Raw genomic sequence first — 21,836 nt, forward strand, 5'->3', positions numbered from 1 at the left:
CAATATGAGGGAAATCATTTAATTCGCCCAAAAATGGGTCAAATACCTTTAATAATGGGATGGCATGTAATACTTTGACATTTCTGTCTTTCAGTTTCTTCGTGTGAATTAACATTCTTTTTCAGTCAGTCAGCTAAATGTGCATCGCAATTCTTTGTTCAATTCAAAACATGTTCTTTGTGATAATGTTTGATATTGTTTAAAAAAAAAAAAAAATCAATTTCAGAAAAACAAACAAACACAAGGGGGGTCAAACATTTATTTGGCCTAATCGTACAACATCTTATTAACACTTGGAAATGTTAGCAAAATAAAGAGTCAGAAAATGTATGTACAGAGACTTAACAGAACAAAAATATATATTTGATAAAAGCAGTGGTTTAATTCCCCTTTGTCCTAAACTTTGAAATGTGTAGCTAGATCTGATTAAAACTGTAAAACATCATTAAAAACAGACTAAGACTAAAACCTATATTCACTCGCCCAGATCTTCTGACACCCTACAGTCTTCAGGGCTAAAAATTGGAATGTAGAGCTATTTAAACACTTTTTAAAAAAAATTTTTTTTTTTTTTTTTTTTTTTTTTTTTTTACATTGTCCTTTAACCAACTCCTAAGAGGACAATTTGTCATTTCACTCATCAGCCCTGAAAAATCAAGGATCGGATGAAGTTTAAAAGAGAAAAATGACTGAAAAGTTTGTGAACAGGGAGCCACGCTCTTCCATCCGCTGCTTCTCCTCTGAGGCGGAAAATCCATCAGTCATCAATCCATACAGAGAGCATTACAGGCCCCGTTCCCAACAACGCTCTTGACGTGCGGCACCATGGACTGACTCGGGTCAGGAACACACCACTGAATGGTGACCGTTATCAGCAAAGGTGGTAAAAGAACTTGGGTTCTCTGTAGTATTGCTGTAACCGTAAGATTTGTGGCTCAAGTCTCATATATTTATATATATTTATATATATATTTATATATTTCAATCTCAAAAAAAAAAGGAAAAAAAAAAGGATAAAGATAAACAGTCTAGGTTGCCACAGAGAAGTGAGGTCACTCTGTAGCCGGCTCCGGGTCCGAGGTTGTGGTGGGCGTGGTCTCTTCAGCAGGGGCGGGGCTATCGTCAGATTTTGTAGTCTCCTCTGTGGGCGCGGCTTCTGTTTCCTGGGCGGGCTCTTCTGCTTTAGGCTCCTCCTCTGCTTTAGGCTCCGCCTCTGGCTTTGGCTCCGCCTCCACCTCAGGTGCCGTTGTCTCATTGGTCACCTCCTCCGCTGGCTCCTCCTCTTTGGTTTCCGTCGCAGCCTGGCCGTTCTCCTCGGGTTTGTCTTCGGTTGTGGGCGTGGCCGCGGTCGCGGTCTCTGTTGCCTCCTCGCTTCCCTTTTTGTTCTTCTTCAGGGAAATGCCTTTGAATTTGAAGGAGTTCTTCAGAGAGAATTTCTTCTTCTTCTTGGTTTCCTTTGGAGCTTCCCCATCGGATTTGGTGGCGTCTCCCTCGGTAGCAGGCGCGGCTTCAATGCCGTCTCCCGCCTCCGTTTTTTCGACCTCCTCCTCCTTGGAAACCTCCGCGGTTCCGTTTCCATCTGCGGCCACGGCTTCTCCATCTGGCTTGGTGGAAACGTCGCCGTTGGTTTTCACATGGCCATTTTCCTGAAGAGATAAGCAGAAACAGGGTAGATAAGCCAAATGCATCTTGGCACACACACAGAGAGACAGAAAAAAGCAAAGGGGTTATGCTGGCAAATGCTTGTTGTTATAGTTATAGCGAATATGAAATGCTTGCTTTATAGTATAGTTTATAGCACAGTATTTTTCAAGCATTTCATTTAACCTGTAGTGATACCACTCATTTTTATTTTTATCCAATACCAAGTACTTACAAAACATAGCTTATAGTGTGTGTGTGTGTGTGTGTGTGTGTGTGTGTATATATATATATACACTGCTATTAATATTTATAAATAAATAATACAGTCATTAGTTAAAAACACTTCAATATAGAATACCTCGCAATATAACAGTATCAGAAGAATTGAGATTTTAAGATCCCATCACAAACCCCTAAAATACCTCAAATAGATATTAATTACAGCATGTTAGTGAATTCCTAGAAAATACTATTTTTCAGGCAGAAAAGAATGTGTATGACTGCTGCATTACATTACATTAAAAACCAAAGCAACACCCAGTTTAACCCAAAAGCAGAAGCACATCGTGTAATTACACACTGCGTTGCACTAGGGGCAGTGTTGTTCCACTAATAATCATCCACAGCTCAGAAAACCAGCCGCTGCTAGACAGAACAAAGAAAAGGGAGACAGCAACCTAAGATTGCATTTAAACCAATATCTGACTCTAAAACACCTCATTTTTTCTAACATTTACTGGAAATCGGACAACTAGCCATTCAGGTGATGTATCAACCGAGCACTATAGCCCTGAGATACTGTGACTATCTCGTTTCAAGTATTGGGGTCTTTAAATCACATGCATAAAGATGCATGTGAAATAATACATTTAGTTAATTAATAAAGAGAAGAGCTCTCTCATGACCTATGGAGGGGGAAGGGTGCATATGCATTAAGGGGGGGTGGGTAGAATGAGTACTAATGAAGTACCAGAGGAATGGTCCGTGCATTCACACACACACATGCATTGCATTGTTTGCAGATCAGCAGAAGCGCTCTGCATCATTTGCATGCAGCTCTGCAACCTTTTGTTCTCAATTCGGGTTACTGCCAGTTTCAGCGCCAGCACACGACCACAGAGTCTGCCTGATAACTAACTAAAGCGACTAAAATATGGGCTCAGAAAACAAGATTCTTAAAAACAAATCAAAGAGAGAGAGAGAGAGAGTTTAAATACAGATTTTCTACCCTAAACTCACAAAATTACAAAAGCCATCTACACAAAATCTTCTTTCAGACCTGAGATGATAGCTTATTGTTGCCATAACCAATTGGATTATCAAAAAATGTACCACAAATTCCAATATTAATTTGTTAAAAACTAGTTGTTAGATAAATGGGATCAATAAAAAGGGGAAAAATCATTGATAAGATGCCATTCAAATGTATCAGAAAGCTGGTAGTTCAGTCATAAAAGTGCTTGGAATAGATCCTCACCTGACCATTGGCTTTATCAGCCACGGCTTTTCCGTCCACTGTCGCTTCACCTTTAGTCAACTGAGCACCCATCCTCCTTTGTGTCTTCTTCAAAGAGATAAAAATGAAAATAAAGGCAGAAAAAAAAACCTGAGGGTCCTCAAATTCAAACCCACACAGCAGAGACGGCGAGCGAGCGCGTAGATTCCTGGTGTGTGTTTTAAACTGCTGTGCTCAGCAGACAGAAAGAAAGGCTGGGTTCTGGTAGTAAATCCACACGGCTCTGCGGGGAGAGCAAACTAAGAGTTTCACAGCTACAAGTGTGAGTATTTGTCTGTGTGACTCCACCCAGAAGCTACGCTGCCCAATCTGCACCAGAGGGCTGGAGCTTCATCTGCCCCATTCAAACACACTTCAGAAAGCTTCAGAAAGACTCCACTGGATGGATGCACTACTGTTATTGGGAGCTTTATTGGGCATTTTATAATTATTTGAACAGTAGTATTCACAGCCTCGTCATATGTCTAAAAGATAATGAGATATAAAACAGTATTACATGAAGCGAACATAGGAATTAAATGATTTCATTACTTTGGTATAATCAGATGTCATTTGTCATGCTGCATTAACTTACATGAAAAATGGGCAATTTATTAATATTATTAACAAGATGTTTCTTTATGTTTAAATTTATTAAACTAAACATGATTTTTTGATCAGTTTGTTTTAATCATTAATGAATTTATCTTTTTTTTTTTCCTTTCTTTCTATTATATTTTCATCCTATAGAAAAGCCAGTCCTGTGATGACATCATTTTGGAGGGAAAGCAACAGCACCAACATCAGTGAGTATTAGCAATGGAATGAATGGATTCTGCGATGTTCTCTTAGTTAGCTGGTTTGCAAAAACACGCCGACCTGTAAAATGAAAGTACATTTGGTTTGATAATATCAGCATTTCAAAAGAGAGTTGATCTCTCAATCCCTCACTGAGCAATGGCTAATGTTAGCTCTTCCGTTCTGTTCCTTTCCTTGCCGTTGTGTAAATAATCAAGCTGTAAATGTAGTTTGACCACAGCATATTTTTGAATGTGTACTCTATACTTTTATAGAAATTCGTTGTTAAGGCATATCCGGAGTGAGGCATATGAGGGTTTTTTTCATTCACACCTCCACCTGGTTACGGCCCATAGTTGTGTGATATTATCATGACCTCACACGTGTGATTTGAGAAACCCTTTCCAGTGAACACTATAGATAAGTGCATGGCAGCTTTTGTTTTTACCCCCTGCAGTTGTGTAGCAACAGATACAAATACATGGACATCAGATGTTTTATTGATGGTCAGCAAAACAGATTACATTTGAGAAGCGTTTTTCCGACAAAATGAGCGAAGCCTTGAACCCACAAACATTTAGCATTTGAAGCATATGTAAATAGGAATAAAATAGTAAACCGCCACTACTCTATCATATTTGATACGCAAAGACCTCTAAATTATCAACATGATCTAAACATGAAAAACCTGTTCATGCAAAACACAATCATGCCTTCTGAGTCTGATTGATACTTGATACTTATTTAGCAAGTAAAAGGCCTTTTTGTGTAATTCTAGAAATGTCCACCTTCAGGTCATGGTTCATGTGTCTTATTTGCTGTGAAATTTTTGAATGAAGTAAATGTAAGAATAACTTTTATGTTATCAGAATCAGAAAGAGCTTTATTGCCAATATGCTTACTCATACAAGGTATTTGATTAAAAATAAATAGCCTATTAAAAAAAATACACAATATAGACAAAATACAATATAATAGTAATATTTCAATGTATTAGTAATATTTCAAGGTAAACATTTACTGGACAGAAGCAACTTTACTTGATTATCCAAAGTTTTTATTTATTTATATATATATAATGTTAAAACGTATCAAATATGATCCATCAGGCTTTTAAGGAACGATTATTCATTCATCTCTCAATCATCATTTTGCCCCCCAAAATAAAAACTACAGAGATTTGATAATAAATCTAAGCATTTAAATATCTTAATAAGATAAAGATATAGATATAGTCTTAATAAGATATATAAATGGCAGATATGACAACTGATATTTACAGTGCTGTGCATAAGTTTAGACACCCATGCTAAAGTTGACTAAAAAGAGGAATAAAAAATCATCTTTTGGAAATTGAACTTAATGCCTTAATTAAAAAAATTAGGAAAAATCCAACCTTTAAGGACACCAATTTTCTTTGTGAATGAATAATGTATCGTAAATAAATAAATGTTCTTCCTTAAAATACAGGGTGCATAAGTCTGGACACCCCTATGTTAAATTCCCATAGAGGCAGGCAGATTTTTATTTTTAAAGGCCAGTTACTTCATGGATCCAGGATACTATGCATCCTGATAAAGTTCCCTTGGCCTCTGGAATTAAAATAGCCCCACATCATCACATAGCCTTCACCATACCTAGAGATTGGCATGGTTTTATTTCAGTTAGCCTAATAGCTGGTTTGATTTGCATTGAGAGATGATCTTATGGAAAGTACTCCATGCCAATCTCTGGGTATTTTAAGGAAGAACATTTATTTATTTACGATACATTATTCATTCACAAAGAAAATTGGTGTCCTTAAAGGTTGGATTTTTCCAAAATTTTTTAATTAAGGCATTAAGTTCAATTTCCAAAAGATGATTTTTTATTCCTCTTTTTAGTCAACTTTAGCATGGGTGTCTAAACTTATACATAGCACTGCATATGCATTTTGTATAGGTAGTCTGCTAAACGGTTATAAAGATCTCATTGATTTACATTACAAGCAATCAGAATTTCATCTTACTTTTTGGCCACATAAATATCAGAAACTACACCAAATTTCATATTTTAGCTCATTTTGGGCCTCCTGAAGTGTGAGATCCATACTCTCACTATATCATACTATATGATCCATAAATGCTGGATGTATCAAATATGACACCTAACAAAAAACACATATTAAGTACTGTACTTCTACTGTAAATGCTTTACTATGCATGCACTTTTTTTTGTCTGTGGGAAACAAAATCATTTTCTGTGCTAATCGATATCGTGGCACAGACAGTTAGTCAGTCTGAACCCGGAACAGAAGCGCTGGAATGCCACATGGTTCTGATGCCCCACCCACTGCAGTGATGATGACACTCAGCGCCCCTGACCCCCCGCCTCCGGTATGTGTGGAATGTGTTCGCCACCCAAAGATCCCTGCTGTCATTCAGCACAACAGCGTCTGCACGCAGGGAAATGAGCCCCCGGGGCTGCTGGGTAATTCACCCCCACGGCCTGCTGGGTCGACAGGGAAACTGAGGGGGTGGAGGTGGAACAAAATCCTCAAGAAAATTACATGGAAATTTTGTAGAAAAAGACTGGAACTTACATGGAACAAAAAAACACAATGACATTTGGGTGTTGAGAAATTCGACCCATCCAGTCGCCGTGAGATAATGAGGAGGAAGTGCGAAAGATACCTTACTGTTCAAAAGTTTGTGACAGTAGTGATAGATTTATTTTAGTTTTTGGCGGAACTAATACAGTTTTGTAATTAAATCTATTCTTTAGTTTTAGACATGGCAAATGTTGACAGATTCTTCCCACTCAAGCATGACTACAAGAAGCTCTGTGTGTGTGTGTGTGTGTGTGTGTGTGTGTGTGTGTGTGTGTGTGTGTGTGTGTGTGTGTGTGTGTGTGTGTGTGTGTGTGTGTGTGTGTGTGTGTGGACTTTTCTTAAGAAAAGAGTTGGAATTAGAATAGATGGATGGAGGGGGAGGGGCAGACACTTTAGAGAGAGAAATGGAGTGTGTGTGTGTGTGTCCACAAAGATGCCAATATCCGAAATCCTTGTCCTTCTTCGAAAACCGCTTATAAATCATATTAGATGGTGTTTTTTAAAAAAATGTATAAATGCAGAAAGTTTTCTGTGATGTATAGGTTTAGGGGCTAGAAGAGACAGTTTGTATAGTATAAAAAACATTATGTCTATGGAAAGTCCTCATATAACATGGAAACTTAATGTGTGTGTGTGTGCGAGAGAGCGAGAGAGAGAAACAGCTGTAGTATGGATGTGTGTAGTGTAGAGCTGTAGTGTTAGTGGGTCAGTGTGCCAACTGCAGTCTAATCATCTACATCTACATCTACTCTATCACAAACACTTCACTCAAATTCTTTAAGTAATATGCAAAGGGATCCAAAAATTCTGAGGCAACTATCAAAATATTTTCAGCACATTTTGACACACACACACACACACATATATATATGCTTCATATGCTATATATATATATTTATATATGAGCTTCTTGTAGTCATGCTTGAGTGGGAAGAATCTGTCAACATTTGCCACGTCTAAAATTAAAGAATAGATTTAGTTACAAAACTGCATTAGTTCCACCAAAAACAAAAATAAATCTATCACTACTGTCACAAACTTTTGAACAGTAAGGTATCTTTCGCACTTCCTCCTTATTATCTCACTGCGACTGGATGGGTCAAATTTCTCAACACCCAAATGTCGTTATGTTTTTATATATATATCGGAGGTTTTACGCCTATATATGCGCTAAATCTTTTTTTATTCAGCTTTCAGATTATATATAAACCTCAATTTCAACCTGCAATTAAGGAACTACCGTGTTTGATGTGGGCAAGGACTACCGAACCGTTCTGGAGGACCACGTGCATCTAATGCTTCAAACATGACGAAGGTGCCATGTATCAGCCAATGTATCACCAACACATACAGCAAGACTTGTGACAGAATGGTTTGATGAACATGAACGTGAAGTTGAACATCTCCCATTGCTTGTACAGTCACCAGATCTGAAAAGTTTTGGACATTGGAGTGTGAAGGAGCGAGTCAGAAAACATTTTCCTCCACCAGCATCACATCGTGACCTGGCCAAAAACTCGCACTAAAGGACTTGTATCTGCCATTCCCACGATGAACTGATGCTGTATTGGCTGCAAAAGTATATTAGATTGTGTGTGTTTTTTGCTTCAATGATCACTTATTTATTTGATTAATCCCCTTGAGATCTAAATATTGGGTGAAGTCAGTCGCATGTTTGGTTGAATATATAACGGTTTTAAATGTTGATTTTCACATATCGTGTCTGATGATGTTCTCTTACAGTTATGCCTACGGCAAAACTGAAAGTGTGTGTTTGTGTGAGTTTTGCAGACTGACAGCCGAAAGCGCAACTGCTTTACAGTCACACCCACCTCGGCCATAACAGCGCCATAATCTCTCACTATCTCACTTCTCTCTCGCTCTCAGTCAAATTCAAAGTACTGTAGGGTGTACTTACATATAATATTGGCCCAATAAAGCAAATAATAACAAGAAAAGGAAATATATTCTGACCGTCTGACTGATGTAACGTTACCAATTATAGTTTGATTTGTTTTTTTGTGAGCCGTTTAAGAATGGGTTTAGATAACAATAATGCACAATATTGTCGAGACATGAATTTACAGAAAACTGGGGGAAAAAAATGACTTTTTGTGACCAGAAATGTCCCAAAATTAGTAGCATCCTCCATTGGCTGGACAATCAGATAGTCCCGTCCTCAAACGCCCACTATTGAGCCAATGTTTCTGTGTCAGTCTGGTCAATTATCAGGGTCAGTCTTTAAATTGATTATTTGATTTGATTTTTCTCTGTGTTTTTGATAAGATTCGTTTCCGTTTTACATTTCAGTTTTAAACCATTTGAAGTGTGTGTGTGTGTGTGTGTGTCTGGAGACAGTATTGCAGTGTCTTTTGAATCCGTTATTTGGTTACTGCACTGTTGTTTTAGAGAGAGAGTCTATTTAGAAGCTTACAAACAATCTTTCTCTTAAACACACACACACACACACACACACACTGTCAGAAAACCTCTGTCGAGAGGGAAGCGCTCGCTCTTTCCCAGACTTCTTCATCTCATTATTATTCTGTTCCAGTTTCAGGTTTTCACTGATCTTCTGCTGCTGTCAGGTTGCCATAGCGCTGTGTTTCGGTTAGCGTGTACGACGGCGTGACCCATTTTTCACCCCCCCATCATCCCTCGCCCTCAATAACCCCTCTTTCCCCTCCTCCATCACAGAAACCCTCCACAGGCCTGCTTTCCTCATTCACCACTTGGACTCGCTTTTCTTTTCACCAAATGTCTGAGATCTTACATTTGCTGCTTATTCAGTTCTTTAGTTGTTGGTTTTTATTAATGTTGATATTGTTTGAGTAAAAATGATCTCTTAAATAGCTCTTTTGACTAAAAATTGAAAACGAGTTTAATCCCATTATCTCCATTGAGAAATAGATTTTAAACAGCTAAACCTTTCATTACTAGATTGTTAGGATCTCTGTGTAATTTCAACTTTTATTCATTTTTTTATGTTTGTGTTTTAATGTTTTAAATGTGAATTCAAGGTTCAGCAATTGAAAAACAACACTCTAAGTCTCAGAAGAGATAGACCATACTCATAATCATATGCTTGCAAATATCTTCTGAATATTTTGCAATCAAATGTTCACTTAGGATCAATGACAATAGTTTTATTGCATCCTCATTTATATTTTGTTAGCTATACATCTTTGGAAAAATACAATAAGTACACTTGTTTTCATTTCTTGTCCTGTAAATCCATCATTTTCAGGTTTTCAAATGTTTTAATTACAATCAAAGTTTATAATTTCAAAGCTGGTTGGTTTGGTTCATGCAGTTTGGGTGAAGAATTATTTTAATTGTTTTGGAGAAAATGAATGGGACACATGAATAATGACACTGAAAATCTTGAAGTATAATGCACAAGTCGTATTAACCACATTTATGATGCCTATATTTTGTTTTGCTTCCTTTTAGGCGCTTGAAAGTCTCCATACTTTGCAATTCCATGTCTGACTCCATCCTTTGCAGTTTTGTGGGAAAGAGCAACCAGCACAATTATTTAAAATCCTAAGGATAAGACAGAAGATAGAAAGTCATACAGCTTTCGAATGGCATGATGGTGAGTAAATGACAGATTTTTTTTTAAATATATATATTGATGCAAATTAGGGTGAATTTTGATGTCATGTTGACTTTGTACTTAAGAAGCTTGTTTCTGCCACAGAATAAAAAAAATAAAAAAAGGATATTTATATCTTATAGTTTGTTTCGCAGTTCTGACTTTATAATTTGCAATTGCGAGTTTATATCATACCTCTGATAAAAAAAAGTTAGAAAAAGTCAAAATTGTGTGATATAAACGTGCAATTGCACAAAAAAAGAGTCAGAATTGCAAGATATTTAACTAACTTACAATTGCGACAAAAAAAGTCTGAACTGTGTGATAAACTTGCAATCGCAAGAAAAAAAGTCCGAATTGCAAGATATAAACTCACAATTTTATATGCAAGTTTATGTGAGGTATAAGCTTGCAGACTCGTAAAAAAAATCTGAATTGTGAGACATTAACTTGCAATTGCAAACAAAAGTCATAATCGGGAGATATGAACTTGCAAATTTGAGAAAAAAGTAAAAATTGTAAGATATAAACTCGCAAATCTGAGAAAAAAGTCAAAATTGTAAGATATAAACTCCCAATTGTGAGAAAAAAGTCACAGGTACCTTTTTATTTTTTTTCTCTGGGAGGAACAAGCTTCCATATTAAACCAAAGAGTTTGTACTGTACAGTATCAAATCAGTCTTGTAGAAACACAGGCAGATCTGTGTGTGTGTGTGTGTGTGTGTGTGTGTGTGTGTGTGTGTGTGTGTGTGTGTGTTTAACAATCTGATTATGATTTCATTTCATAAGACATTCACGCACATGAACCAAAAGAAGAGCTGACATGATTTATAAATCAGGAGCGTAATCACAGGATTTACATGACTGGATTACACACACACACACACACACACACACACACACACAGTATGTAGTGTCTGCCTAGACACATCTGGTGCTGTTTGTCTTTATGGCTGAAAAAGTTTCAAAGCAGGAAGTAAAAAGACTTCTGAGTTTTAACAGGGCAGCACATCCTCTTAAACACACACACACACACACACACACACACACACACACACATTGAGGATATAGCAAAATAATACAAGACAGACTCCAAAACTAGAAGGACTGCATCTAAAAACCTTTACAACGCATAGAAAGGCAGTCTGAGCATCTGGCAGTGTTCAGTGAAGAGTTAATGCTGGGAAACCCAGAACTGTTAAACAGAGGTCAAGTCTGTTTACTCTTTTCTTGAAAATCTAGACATCCCTCGTATGTGTCCAGCTTTCAGCGTATCCTGCGTGAGTTAGTGCGCTCGAGTTAAGCTGTTAAAATCACGTGAAGAATGTGAGGTTTTGGAGTTCAGCTATCTGAGACATGAAATGCTGAATGTGATGTGATTGTACATGAACTCTTAACACAACCAAAATATACTTGACCGAGGTTATTCAATCAGACCTGGTTATTTAACAGTTGCGCACAGGAGATTACTGAGAATGTGATAAGAGTCACTGATAGAGGAAAACATATGAAGATTGCCCTACATTTTTATGAATGTGCACTTGTAGTGTAAAAGTGTATTTTAAAAGTGTATTTTTAATATACTTGCAGATAATATACTAATGAAATGTCTAAGTACACTTAAGTTTACATTATAATAGTCATATTAAAAGTTTTACTTTAAAGTACATTGTAAATCATTGTTTTAAAGGAGAACTTCGGTCAATTTTAACATTGAGCTCATTTTTTTGTACATTTGGAGTGCTGTCAGTACAGAGAACAACAACAAAAATCGGTGTTGCCTACAATTTGCACCCTGTTGACTTCAATGGGGCAAGTTTTAAACCTGCTTTTACCCTCTTAACATCCTTGATGTGTCATTACAAGTGCACAGGTCATGTGAGTGATTCCTTCAGAGTGAACACGGGTGAATCTGACTGCAGTAGATGTGAAAGAAATATATAAAAAATGATGTTTATTCAGCCAGCGCACATACCTGTATTTACATCCTGTTTTCGGTCGAAGTCCACAGTAATCGATTGTCGAGTTCACGCGCATAGGTTTAGTACCTATGATCACGCGCGTGAACTCGACACATCAAGGATGTTAAGAGGCTAAAAGCAGGTTTAAAACTTGCCCCATTGAAGTCAACAGGGTGCAAATTTTAAAACGAGGATAACACGGTGTAGGCAACACCGATTTTTGTCGTTGTTCTCTGTACTGACAGCACTCCAAATGTACAAAAAAATGAGCTCAATGTTAAAATTGACAGAAGTTCTCCTTTAATAATTTTTTTTTCTTTTGTCATGCTTTAAAGAAGTACACTTTTGATGGATCGATACTAAAGCACCTGCACCTTAATTTTAGTTTAGCTAGTAAACATTTGTCATTCATTGAGAGCTTTTTGTCTTTTATATATATATATATATATATATATAAACCAGGGAGCAAAACATTTTTATGTATATATTTATTTATTTTTATTTATTTTTTTGCTCCCTGGCAAAAAAATATATCTATATAATAAAATTATCTATATATATAATTATTATTTTTATTTTTATTTTTTTTGCTCCCTGGTCAATATGTAAGGGATAATGTAGAGCGAGGCGGTTGTTATAGCGAATACAACCCCGACAGGCTGATCAGGACTTCATTCAGGTCTTGAATCAGCCTGAAGGGGTTGTATTCGCTATAACAACCGCCTCGCTCTACATTATCCCGCTTATTACATGGCTACCTACCAAATAAATCAATAATTTGACACAAAATATGAATTTAAAAAGGAGTTTATTGATTTAAAAAACGATTGTATTGCTTCCGTTAAAGAAAATAGTCCGTTCCGTCTCTACGGTTAGAATCCTGCGTCCATAGCAACGCTCTGTTTTCCATGGCAACGGTGTGTCAAGAAATAACAGACCGCATTCTACATTAGAATTCAACCAGGCCATGTAATAAATATATATTTTGGGTTTTCATTTTATGGAAAGAGGAAGTTTCCCCAAAAATGTCATTTTGAAATTAACAGAGAGTAAAGTATGACTCATTTTTGGCTGAACTGTTCATTAAACCCTGTGTTATTCCAAGTGTCCCTTTATTAAGTGTTCTGCAAATCACTTTAGATACAAAAATACAGATCTTTCTTTAAATTGTTTTCAGTTGTCAAGAAATGTCATAAATTGCTGGCACATCTGGCACACTGGGGCATTACAGTAACAAACACTGGTGGGATTTTCCCATGAGCCCTGATTCCCAAACGTTAATCAAATGTGTGGTGAATCACACTTTACACTCAGACAGAAACTGATTCAGTCAGAGATTCGCAGACGCTTTCCTCCAAGAAATATCTGTCAACTTCGTTTCAATCCGCTTATCCTCCCATCCTTCCTCCAGGCCGCAGGAAGTGGTTCCCCCATCATGAGCAAGACACTGGCATCTCATCCTACAGGAAACAGGAAGTGACCTCACGTGCCTGAGGGAGAATGACATATCCTCAGCGTTCAGCATTTCATTTCCATTCAAATTCCAGCTCACGAACTGGAAGGAAGCCAGTTCTTAAATTCTGCAGATAAGATCGCGGAGCGTTTATTTACATGTGATTGTGTGTGTGTGATTTCTGGTTGACTCAGGAATGTCTTATCACATTGGTATCAGTGTGTCGTTGGAGGCACAGACATGCTCATGCTTGAATCTGTGATATCTGAATCACTGGAGCAGACATGCATCATTCACAGACGCTCTTTATGGATGTTTTCACACATAGTTTGATGGTTTGATCTGAGCTGTTTACTGCTGAACACATGATTCAGGAGGAGAAGACACTGATTTACTGTCTTATTAAAGTATTAGGACCCTGTTAGAGAGGAACGCTCTCACAATGTTCTCTCATATGAACAAAACTTCTTCCAGTAATGTTAATAGGACCTTCCTTCAAAGTTATCTGGTCTTTAATAATGTTATCAAAACATTAGCACAAAAACAGTTTTTTCTAACGTTTTTTTTTTTAATGTTGCTAACATTCAAAAGTAACATTCCTATAATGTTTAAAGAATGATAGAATGTTCCCTTAACGTTCACATAACAAAGAAAAAACATTTTAAACATTTAAGAAACTGGACATTTGGAACGTTCTGAGAACATTCAGAAATAATGTTGTCATAACGTAATGGGAACGTTAGCAAACCGTTTTTAGAACATATTTTTGTCAGCTGTGTATAGTGATGGTGATAGTACTGTTATTGTACCAGTTTTGTATATTTCAGCCAGTCAGAATTAAGCCAAAAGCCAATAAGTAGAAGTGATTTTACCATTAAAGGTTGCTGTCAGTCGTGATGTGATCTTTCTGATTTATTTTTGATATAAATGGGCAGCAATGGCAGTATTATATACGACACCAATGATCTATAAATATTTGTCGATTATCAATATTCATCATAAACAATTAATTTGCCAGTGTAATTCCCAAAGTTTATTATAGCTGAATGTTTTGTAGCAATGTGCTGCAATAATATTTAAGCACTAAGTTTAAATATTTCCATATTTAAAAATTAAATGTAAATATTTAATAATAATAAAAACATTTAATATTTAGTACATTTAAGTACATTTTAAATATATTAACTTTAAATAAAAATATCGAAATATGCACAAATATCACTTTACATGTGCTTTAGTATCAACATCAAAACGTAACAAAAGATTATTAAAACAATATTGATTTAAAAAGTACTTTATTATTATAAAGTATATATACACTCACCTAAAGGATTATTAGGAACACCTGTTCAATTTCTCATTAATGCAATTATCTAATCAACCAATCACATGGCAGTTGCTTCAATGCATTTAGGGGTGTGGTCCTGGTCAAGACAATCTCCTGAACTCCAAACTGAATGTCAGAATGGGAAAGAAAGGTGATTTAAGCAATTTTGAGCGTGGCATGGTTGTTGGTGCCAGACGGGCCGGTCTGAGTATTTCACAATCTGCTCAGTTACTGGGATTTTCACGCACAACCATTTCTAGGGTTTACAAAGAATGGTGTGAAAAGGGAAAAACATCCAGTATGCGGCAGTCCTGTGGGCGAAAATGCCTTGTTGATGCTAGAGGTCAGAGGAGAATGGGCCGACTGATTCAAGCTGATAGAAGAGCAACTTTGACTGAAATAACCACTCGTTACAACCGAGGTATGCAGCAAAGCATTTGTGAAGCCACAACACGCACAACCTTGAGGCGGATGGTCTACCACAGCAGAAGACCCCACCGGGTACCACTCATCTCCACTACAAATAGGAAAAAGAGGCTACAATTTGCACGAGCTCACCAAAATTGGACAGTTGAAGACTGGACAAATGTTGCCTGGTCTGATGAGTCTCGATTTCTGTTGAGACATTCAGATGGTAGAGTCAGAATTTGGCGTAAACAGAATGAGAACATGGATCCATCATGCCTTGTTACCACTGTGCAGGCTGGTGGTGGTGGTGTAATGGTGTGGGAGATGTTTTCTTGGCACACTTTAGGCCCCTTAGTGCCAATTGGGCATCGTTTAAATGCCACGGCCTACCTGAGCATTGTTTCTGACCATGTCCAATCCCTTTATGACCACCATGTACCCATCCTCTGATGGCTACTTCCAGCAGGATAATGCACCATGTCACAAAGCTTGAATCATTTCAAATTGGTTTCTTGAACATGACAATGAGTTCACTGTACTAAAATGGCCCCCACAGTCACCAGATCTCAACCCAATAGAGCATCTTTGGGATGTGGTGGAACGGGAGCTTCGTGCCCTGGATGTGCATCCCACAAATCTCCATCAACTGCAAGATGCTATCCTATCAATATGGGCCAACATTTCTAAAGAATGCTTTCAGCACCTTGTTGAATCAATGCCACGTAGAATTAAGGCAGTTCTGAAGGCGAAAGGGGGTCAAACACAGTATTAGTATAGTGTTCCTAATAATCCTTTAGGTGAGTGTATATTTCCCACATTATTATAAAGTGCTCTTTTATATATATATATATATATATAATTGATTTACTTTGGGTGCATTTATCCACGATTATTAAATGTAATAAAATAACTTTATTTATTGATTAATAAAATGCAACCTTTTCCATCGTATTACTGTTATTGGTTTTTATGAAATCAGTAAGGCACACAAAAATGCATTAGGTTTTTACCATGATTAAAATGCCACTTCACGTCATGACCTTTACACATGATTTACTGCAGACGTCAACACTGACATGCATCATTCACAGACGCTCTTTATGCATGTTTTCACACATAGTTTGATGGTTTGATCTGAGCTGTTAGTGAGCTAATAGTGGCCCTTAACCATGGTAAAACCATGGTGTTCAACGTGGAGTTTAACTGTGCCTGTGTAGACTCACCCTCGGGAGAGATCAGAGGATGCTGTTTAAACAGAACCAAACTGGGTCCGGGAAATGGCCACATACACACACACACACACTGTAAATGAGTGTGTGGTCTAATAAGAGCAGAAGGGAAACGTGCTGGTGTGTGTGTGACGCAGATGGCGGTGGGTGTTTGGGGTGTTTCAGTCTTGAGGTGGGGTGATGATGACAGAGATGTGGTGGGTTTTACTAGTTTGAGAGTCATTCAGGAAATGATGTAGTGAAATCTGACTGGTCTGAAAACACTGCTCTGGAGGCACGTGAACGTCAACATGACATCAAACTTCACCCAATTCACTGACATTCCTGCGCCGCTTATTGTGAACGATTCATCATTCCATGTTATTCCAAAGGAAAAACTCTTGTTTTTCATAATCTTTCATAGTAATATAATAACTTGTCGCACCTCTGGAAAGGTCACTTTCAATAGCCAGATAGTTAGTTTGGAATTGTTTTAATGTTCCAGCAATAACAGAATTTTAACTAAATATACAATTGCAATTTAGTTACAGCAAAAAAACGAAATAAAAGCATTAGTTTGCAACCATAAATTTAAATATAAATAAGATAAAAATATATAGTGCCTCTCACACCTCATTACAATATTTTTGTGATGATGCAAACTTGAGTAGTGTGCGGATTTATATATATATATATATATATATATACAGTATATGCTATAAATCAAAATAGTTTTCTTTAATTGAAATGAAATTGAGATCAAATAAAATAGGAATATTATGTGAAAATATTGCCTTGGCATAACTAACTGAAATAAAATAAGTTGAAGTTGAAGTACTATAATTACTCAAACTACAATAGAAATATAAAAAAAACTAAAACTATTGAAAATGAAAAAAGCACATGTTACCTAAATTTAAACTAAAATGAAACTGAAAATATACAAATAAAGCTAATTAAAAATATTAATAAATACTATAATAATATATACATAGCACTGCTATAACATGTTAATTCTTCTTTTTCAGATATAGCCATACCCTAAAACCACAAAAGGAAACAATATATCTCGTCCCACACCTTTGATCGGTTTATTCTGAAATATGTCACATTAAGGAAGTGAAATTATTTTTGAATGCAGTTTCATGTTGCTCAAACAAACGGATGTTTTGATAGTGCCATGGGGACACACTGTTTACACTTCAGGGAAACCAACCTACTAAGTATTCCTCTTTGCATATTTTAAGCCGGGTTAGATAACGAATGTATTTTATCGCTGAAAAAATGACACCTCTTTAGTGTTTCTGCAGGAAACTGAAGCCACATTGACCAGATCTCCAGGATCCAGTGTGTGTTATCTGACGGGGACACCATTACCAGAGCTGCGAGTCAGATCACGACACCACACAAACCTCAAGACCCAGAGGTCAAAGGTTAGATATTTCACAATCCTTACAAAGGCCTGATCAGTGAATATGAACTTATTATGTTGATGCTACAGTGTTTGTACAGTTTTTTTTTATCGTATCTCACACTAACATGGGCAGCCTAGTTTCTCTCTGTGGTCTCTTGATCTCTCATTCTTTCCCTTTCTATCTCCTTTGTTCATTCCACACATGCCAGTGTAAATGACAGACTTGGATAAGAGATGTGTGTGTGTGTGTTTGTGCTCATCCTCCTTAAGATGAAAGATCAGGGTCATCATTCCCAGACCCGCAGGAGCCTCATTCAAACCTCAGGTGCTTGACCGTCTTCAGAGGACGTCTTACACACTCAGTGTTTAATCATCACTAACCCTAAATATGAGCAGTAGAAATTAGGGTTGCCATGTTCACATAACAAAACTATCAATGTCTGATTGATAGTCCAAAAGTAGCCCAATGACTGCCCTAAAACTCAAAATATGCCATATCCATACTTAAAATACATATTTTATAGTCACTGTTATGAAAACGGCTAAATCGTAGTGATCATAAACACAGGTCTAGTGACCAGTGGCCCTCCTTCACAAAACTTTACATCTAACTCAGTTTTATCATTGGTAGAATATACAATATCTCAATACAAGCATTTTTCACAAGCATTGGGAAAACTTGGCAAACCTGGAAGTAATTGTGATACTTGACTTAGATTCTAAAGCAGAAGTATTCAAAGCAAAGTTTAGAGGTTTAGACATTGTGTGCTTTAGTTGTAAATGTCCTTGTCATATTTCACTGCCCAGGACAAAACCATCCACAGCTAACAGGAAATCCTCTCCTGACAGGAAGTGACACGGCACACACACGACTGTGAAACAGGAAATGCACCCTGTGTACGCTCATTCACCGATTCATGAGTCAAACACTGAAACCATGGGCGGGGCCAATCGCTACGAGCAATTTATATTTAATGTAGAATATTTGATCTGTTGAATATTTTTGATCATGACAAGAAAGAATGAATCTGTGAATCATTCAAACGACTGATTCATTGAACTGGACCGTTTGAAATTAATCAGACCAAATCTGATATCTATTTTTGCTACTGAAGTTTAAAGATACTATTTAAACATCTTAACGTCTTAACTCTCGGAAACTTACAAAACAAATAAAAAAATATGAAATCAAAACAAAAAAAGCCATTAAATGTTTCCATTCAAAGTTGCGAATTGAACTTATACACAAAATTGGGATATGGCTTAAAACATAAGCAAATAAAGCAGCGTTTCCATCCCATGTGATGGAAATTGGTGCATAACGTCTAATAAAAATGGAAGTTGCTGCAATCATGAAGCCACTGTGACTTCATCATAAATGAAGCGTCAGATGAAACGCAATAAACGTTGTCATGTTCTCTTGCGTTCGGATGCTGGCGTTTGTGAACGCAATCTTGAGACGCTTCTGGGAGAGAATTTGAATAAGGCTGTCACTTTTGTGAAAAAATCCTGTTTGATTTTTGAGACATAAGTGTTCATCGAATCGATTGTAAATTCGATTTTCCATGTCTAAAGACGTTTCCATTTTAAGCGCCAAATATAGGCAAATCCACGGACACCTAACAGGCATTAGGACGAACGTAAAGAGGGCGCTTGAGATCATTTCTGATGATTTATTGCCGTGAAGTTTCGTGCACAACGACAAACAGGAGTGCAACTTTCTCGAAAAACAATAAGCAAAGTGGACTGCCATAACATCACAGAAAAACATCACTGCTGTGTTTACCATTAGAAATGTCTACGTAGGCGACTAGCCCGTAGCCCGAATCTGTATCTGTATACACGAGACTGTCTGAATACTGGCAGAATTCACATTTCTGTAGTAAAAAGAGACACATTATGCAGAGGTATAATTTGCTGTTATGTGTGTTTGTCAGAGCCTGCAGTTGCTGTGTGACGCGCTTTCGCTGCGGGCGTATCCGAGAGACGGCCGTTAATATCGATTCCCTATTTTTGTTTTCGACACTTGTGTTGGTCCGTCCGATCGATTGTGCAATCGATTTTCGAACGTAAAGTGACAGCCCTGATTCTGATGACAGACTTTGACTCAGGCATTTCAGAACCACCAAACCAACACTTGAGATGCTGCGATGTGATTGGTCCACTGGTTAGTCCAGTCATCCAATCACAATCTCTGATATCCCACACTGTAAAAAAATTCTAACCCTCCCAAATCAAAAAATTCAAGTGACCGATAACATCTACATTTTTCAATTGGCCCAAGTGAAATTCTGTAAATTATAAAATTAAATGTACAGATTTTCACTTGGGCCAATTGAAATTTACAGAATTTCACTTGGGCCAATTGAAAAATGTAGATGTTATCGGTCACTTGAAATTTTTGATTTGGGAGGGTTAGAAATTTTTTACAGTGCAAAATGCGCATAAAATAGGTGGATGGAAATAAGCTAATGGTCCTTAAATTAATATCAAAACACAGTAAACATTCAACATATCACTATACACATTCGGTGACACATTGACACACTTGGCATGCAAAGGATGCCAGCAGACAGTTGATAACCTGGATATCAGCAGATAACCCTGTCTTTGAATCGAGAGAAGGAATGCACACATTCTGATAGAGAGAAGAGACACGTCATGTGACACATGACACATTTTCCACAGAATCAGATGGGAAATGACAGGGGTGCTGAGTTTTGTTTCAACATGCCTCACGTTTACAAAATTGCTCAACACAGTGAGTGTGTGTCATTTCTACATGCTTAGATAGAGCATCTCAAATAGCTCGAATAGTTCTGAGGTGTGTACAGAACACTTACCGCTCATCTCGACGCATAATTAGAGATTCGGGATTGCCGAGGCCTGCTTCACTATTGCTCATAACCTCAACACTATCAGATTGTGTCATGAAACTCGTCCCAGACCGTTAGTGCGAATGTGCTGGTGCTTTACTAAGTTTTCAAGCTTGTGATTTTTATTTGGTGGCTGATAACATGGGCGGAAAAATGCCATAGACACACAGAAACTGTCCGCTGGTCTCTCTCCTGACCCAAACCTCTGACCTCTGCTGGATAAGGATGCGTTTCCTTATTTCTCCCTGGGACAGGAAAAGGCTTTTTCTGCGGAAACAGTCCCTGCGAAGAGGAAATGATCTCACTGCACCTGTGTGAGGAGGATGAGGACACACACACACACACACACACACACGTTTCCCATGCAGCTGTGTGCAGTTGGATTTTAACAGGAAGTAAAGGAGACGTCAGGCTTTTTTTCCCAGACCTTCTTTCCTCATTCCCAAAAACTGTTCAGACACGTTTGCCACAATTGTCGGTAATAATTTATAAAACATATTATTTTGTAATCATATAAATGTTCTAATTCTATTAAGAATCATTTAATAATTGTTATGCACACCAATATAACAATACATAGTATCAAATAACAATATTTACAGATACATTTATTTTGATATATAATAATACGGCATCACTTCACTATAAGGTTCCATTCGTTAACATTAGTTAACTAAGTTAACACGTACTAACAATGAAAAATACCTCTAAAGCATTCATTAATCTCTGTTAATGTTAATAATTTCAACATTAACTAAAACATTAATCAAATCAAGAGTTGTATCTGTTAATATTATTAACTGGATCTGAGTTAACATGAACTAAGAATGAACAGTTGTATTTTTATTAACTAACATTAACAAATAAATAAAGTAACACATGTATTGCTAATTGTTAGTTAATGATAGTAAATGCATTAACTAATAGTAAATAATTGGGCCTTATTGTAAAGTGTTACCATTCACTACATTTAAAAGAAAATGTGGACAATAAAACATTTTTTTGAAAAAGAATATATATATATATATATATATATATATATATATATATATATATATATATAA

At 36.9% G+C, this 21,836-nt stretch overlaps 1 protein-coding gene and 1 long non-coding RNA gene across 3 annotated transcripts; one reads left to right on the forward strand and one right to left on the reverse strand.

Moving 5' to 3' along the window:
• Window positions 1–961: 961 nt before the first annotated feature.
• Window positions 962–3,401, reverse strand: marcksl1a (MARCKS-like 1a). The gene is made up of 2 exons (XM_084390976.1): window positions 3,122–3,401; window positions 962–1,646 (listed from the first exon to the last, which is right to left on the reverse strand). Exons 1-2 carry the CDS (start codon window positions 3,191–3,193, stop codon window positions 1,053–1,055), a joined length of 666 nt encoding a protein of 221 aa, XP_084247102.1. The 5' UTR covers window positions 3,194–3,401; the 3' UTR covers window positions 962–1,052.
• Window positions 1,537–10,091, forward strand: LOC311279459. Of its 2 annotated transcripts, none has more exons than XR_014625561.1 (3): window positions 1,537–1,669; window positions 3,890–3,945; window positions 9,981–10,091. It is a non-coding gene; the product is annotated as an uncharacterized lncRNA (long non-coding RNA). The 2 variants fall into 2 exon arrangements; XR_014625562.1 differs by lacking the exon at window positions 1,537–1,669 and adding an exon at window positions 2,294–2,407.
• The last annotated feature ends 11,745 nt before the right edge of the window (window positions 10,092–21,836 follow it).

This window comes from Rutilus rutilus (genome assembly GCF_951802725.1).
Source record: "Rutilus rutilus genome assembly, chromosome: 20".
NCBI lineage: Eukaryota > Metazoa > Chordata > Actinopteri > Cypriniformes > Leuciscidae > Rutilus > Rutilus rutilus.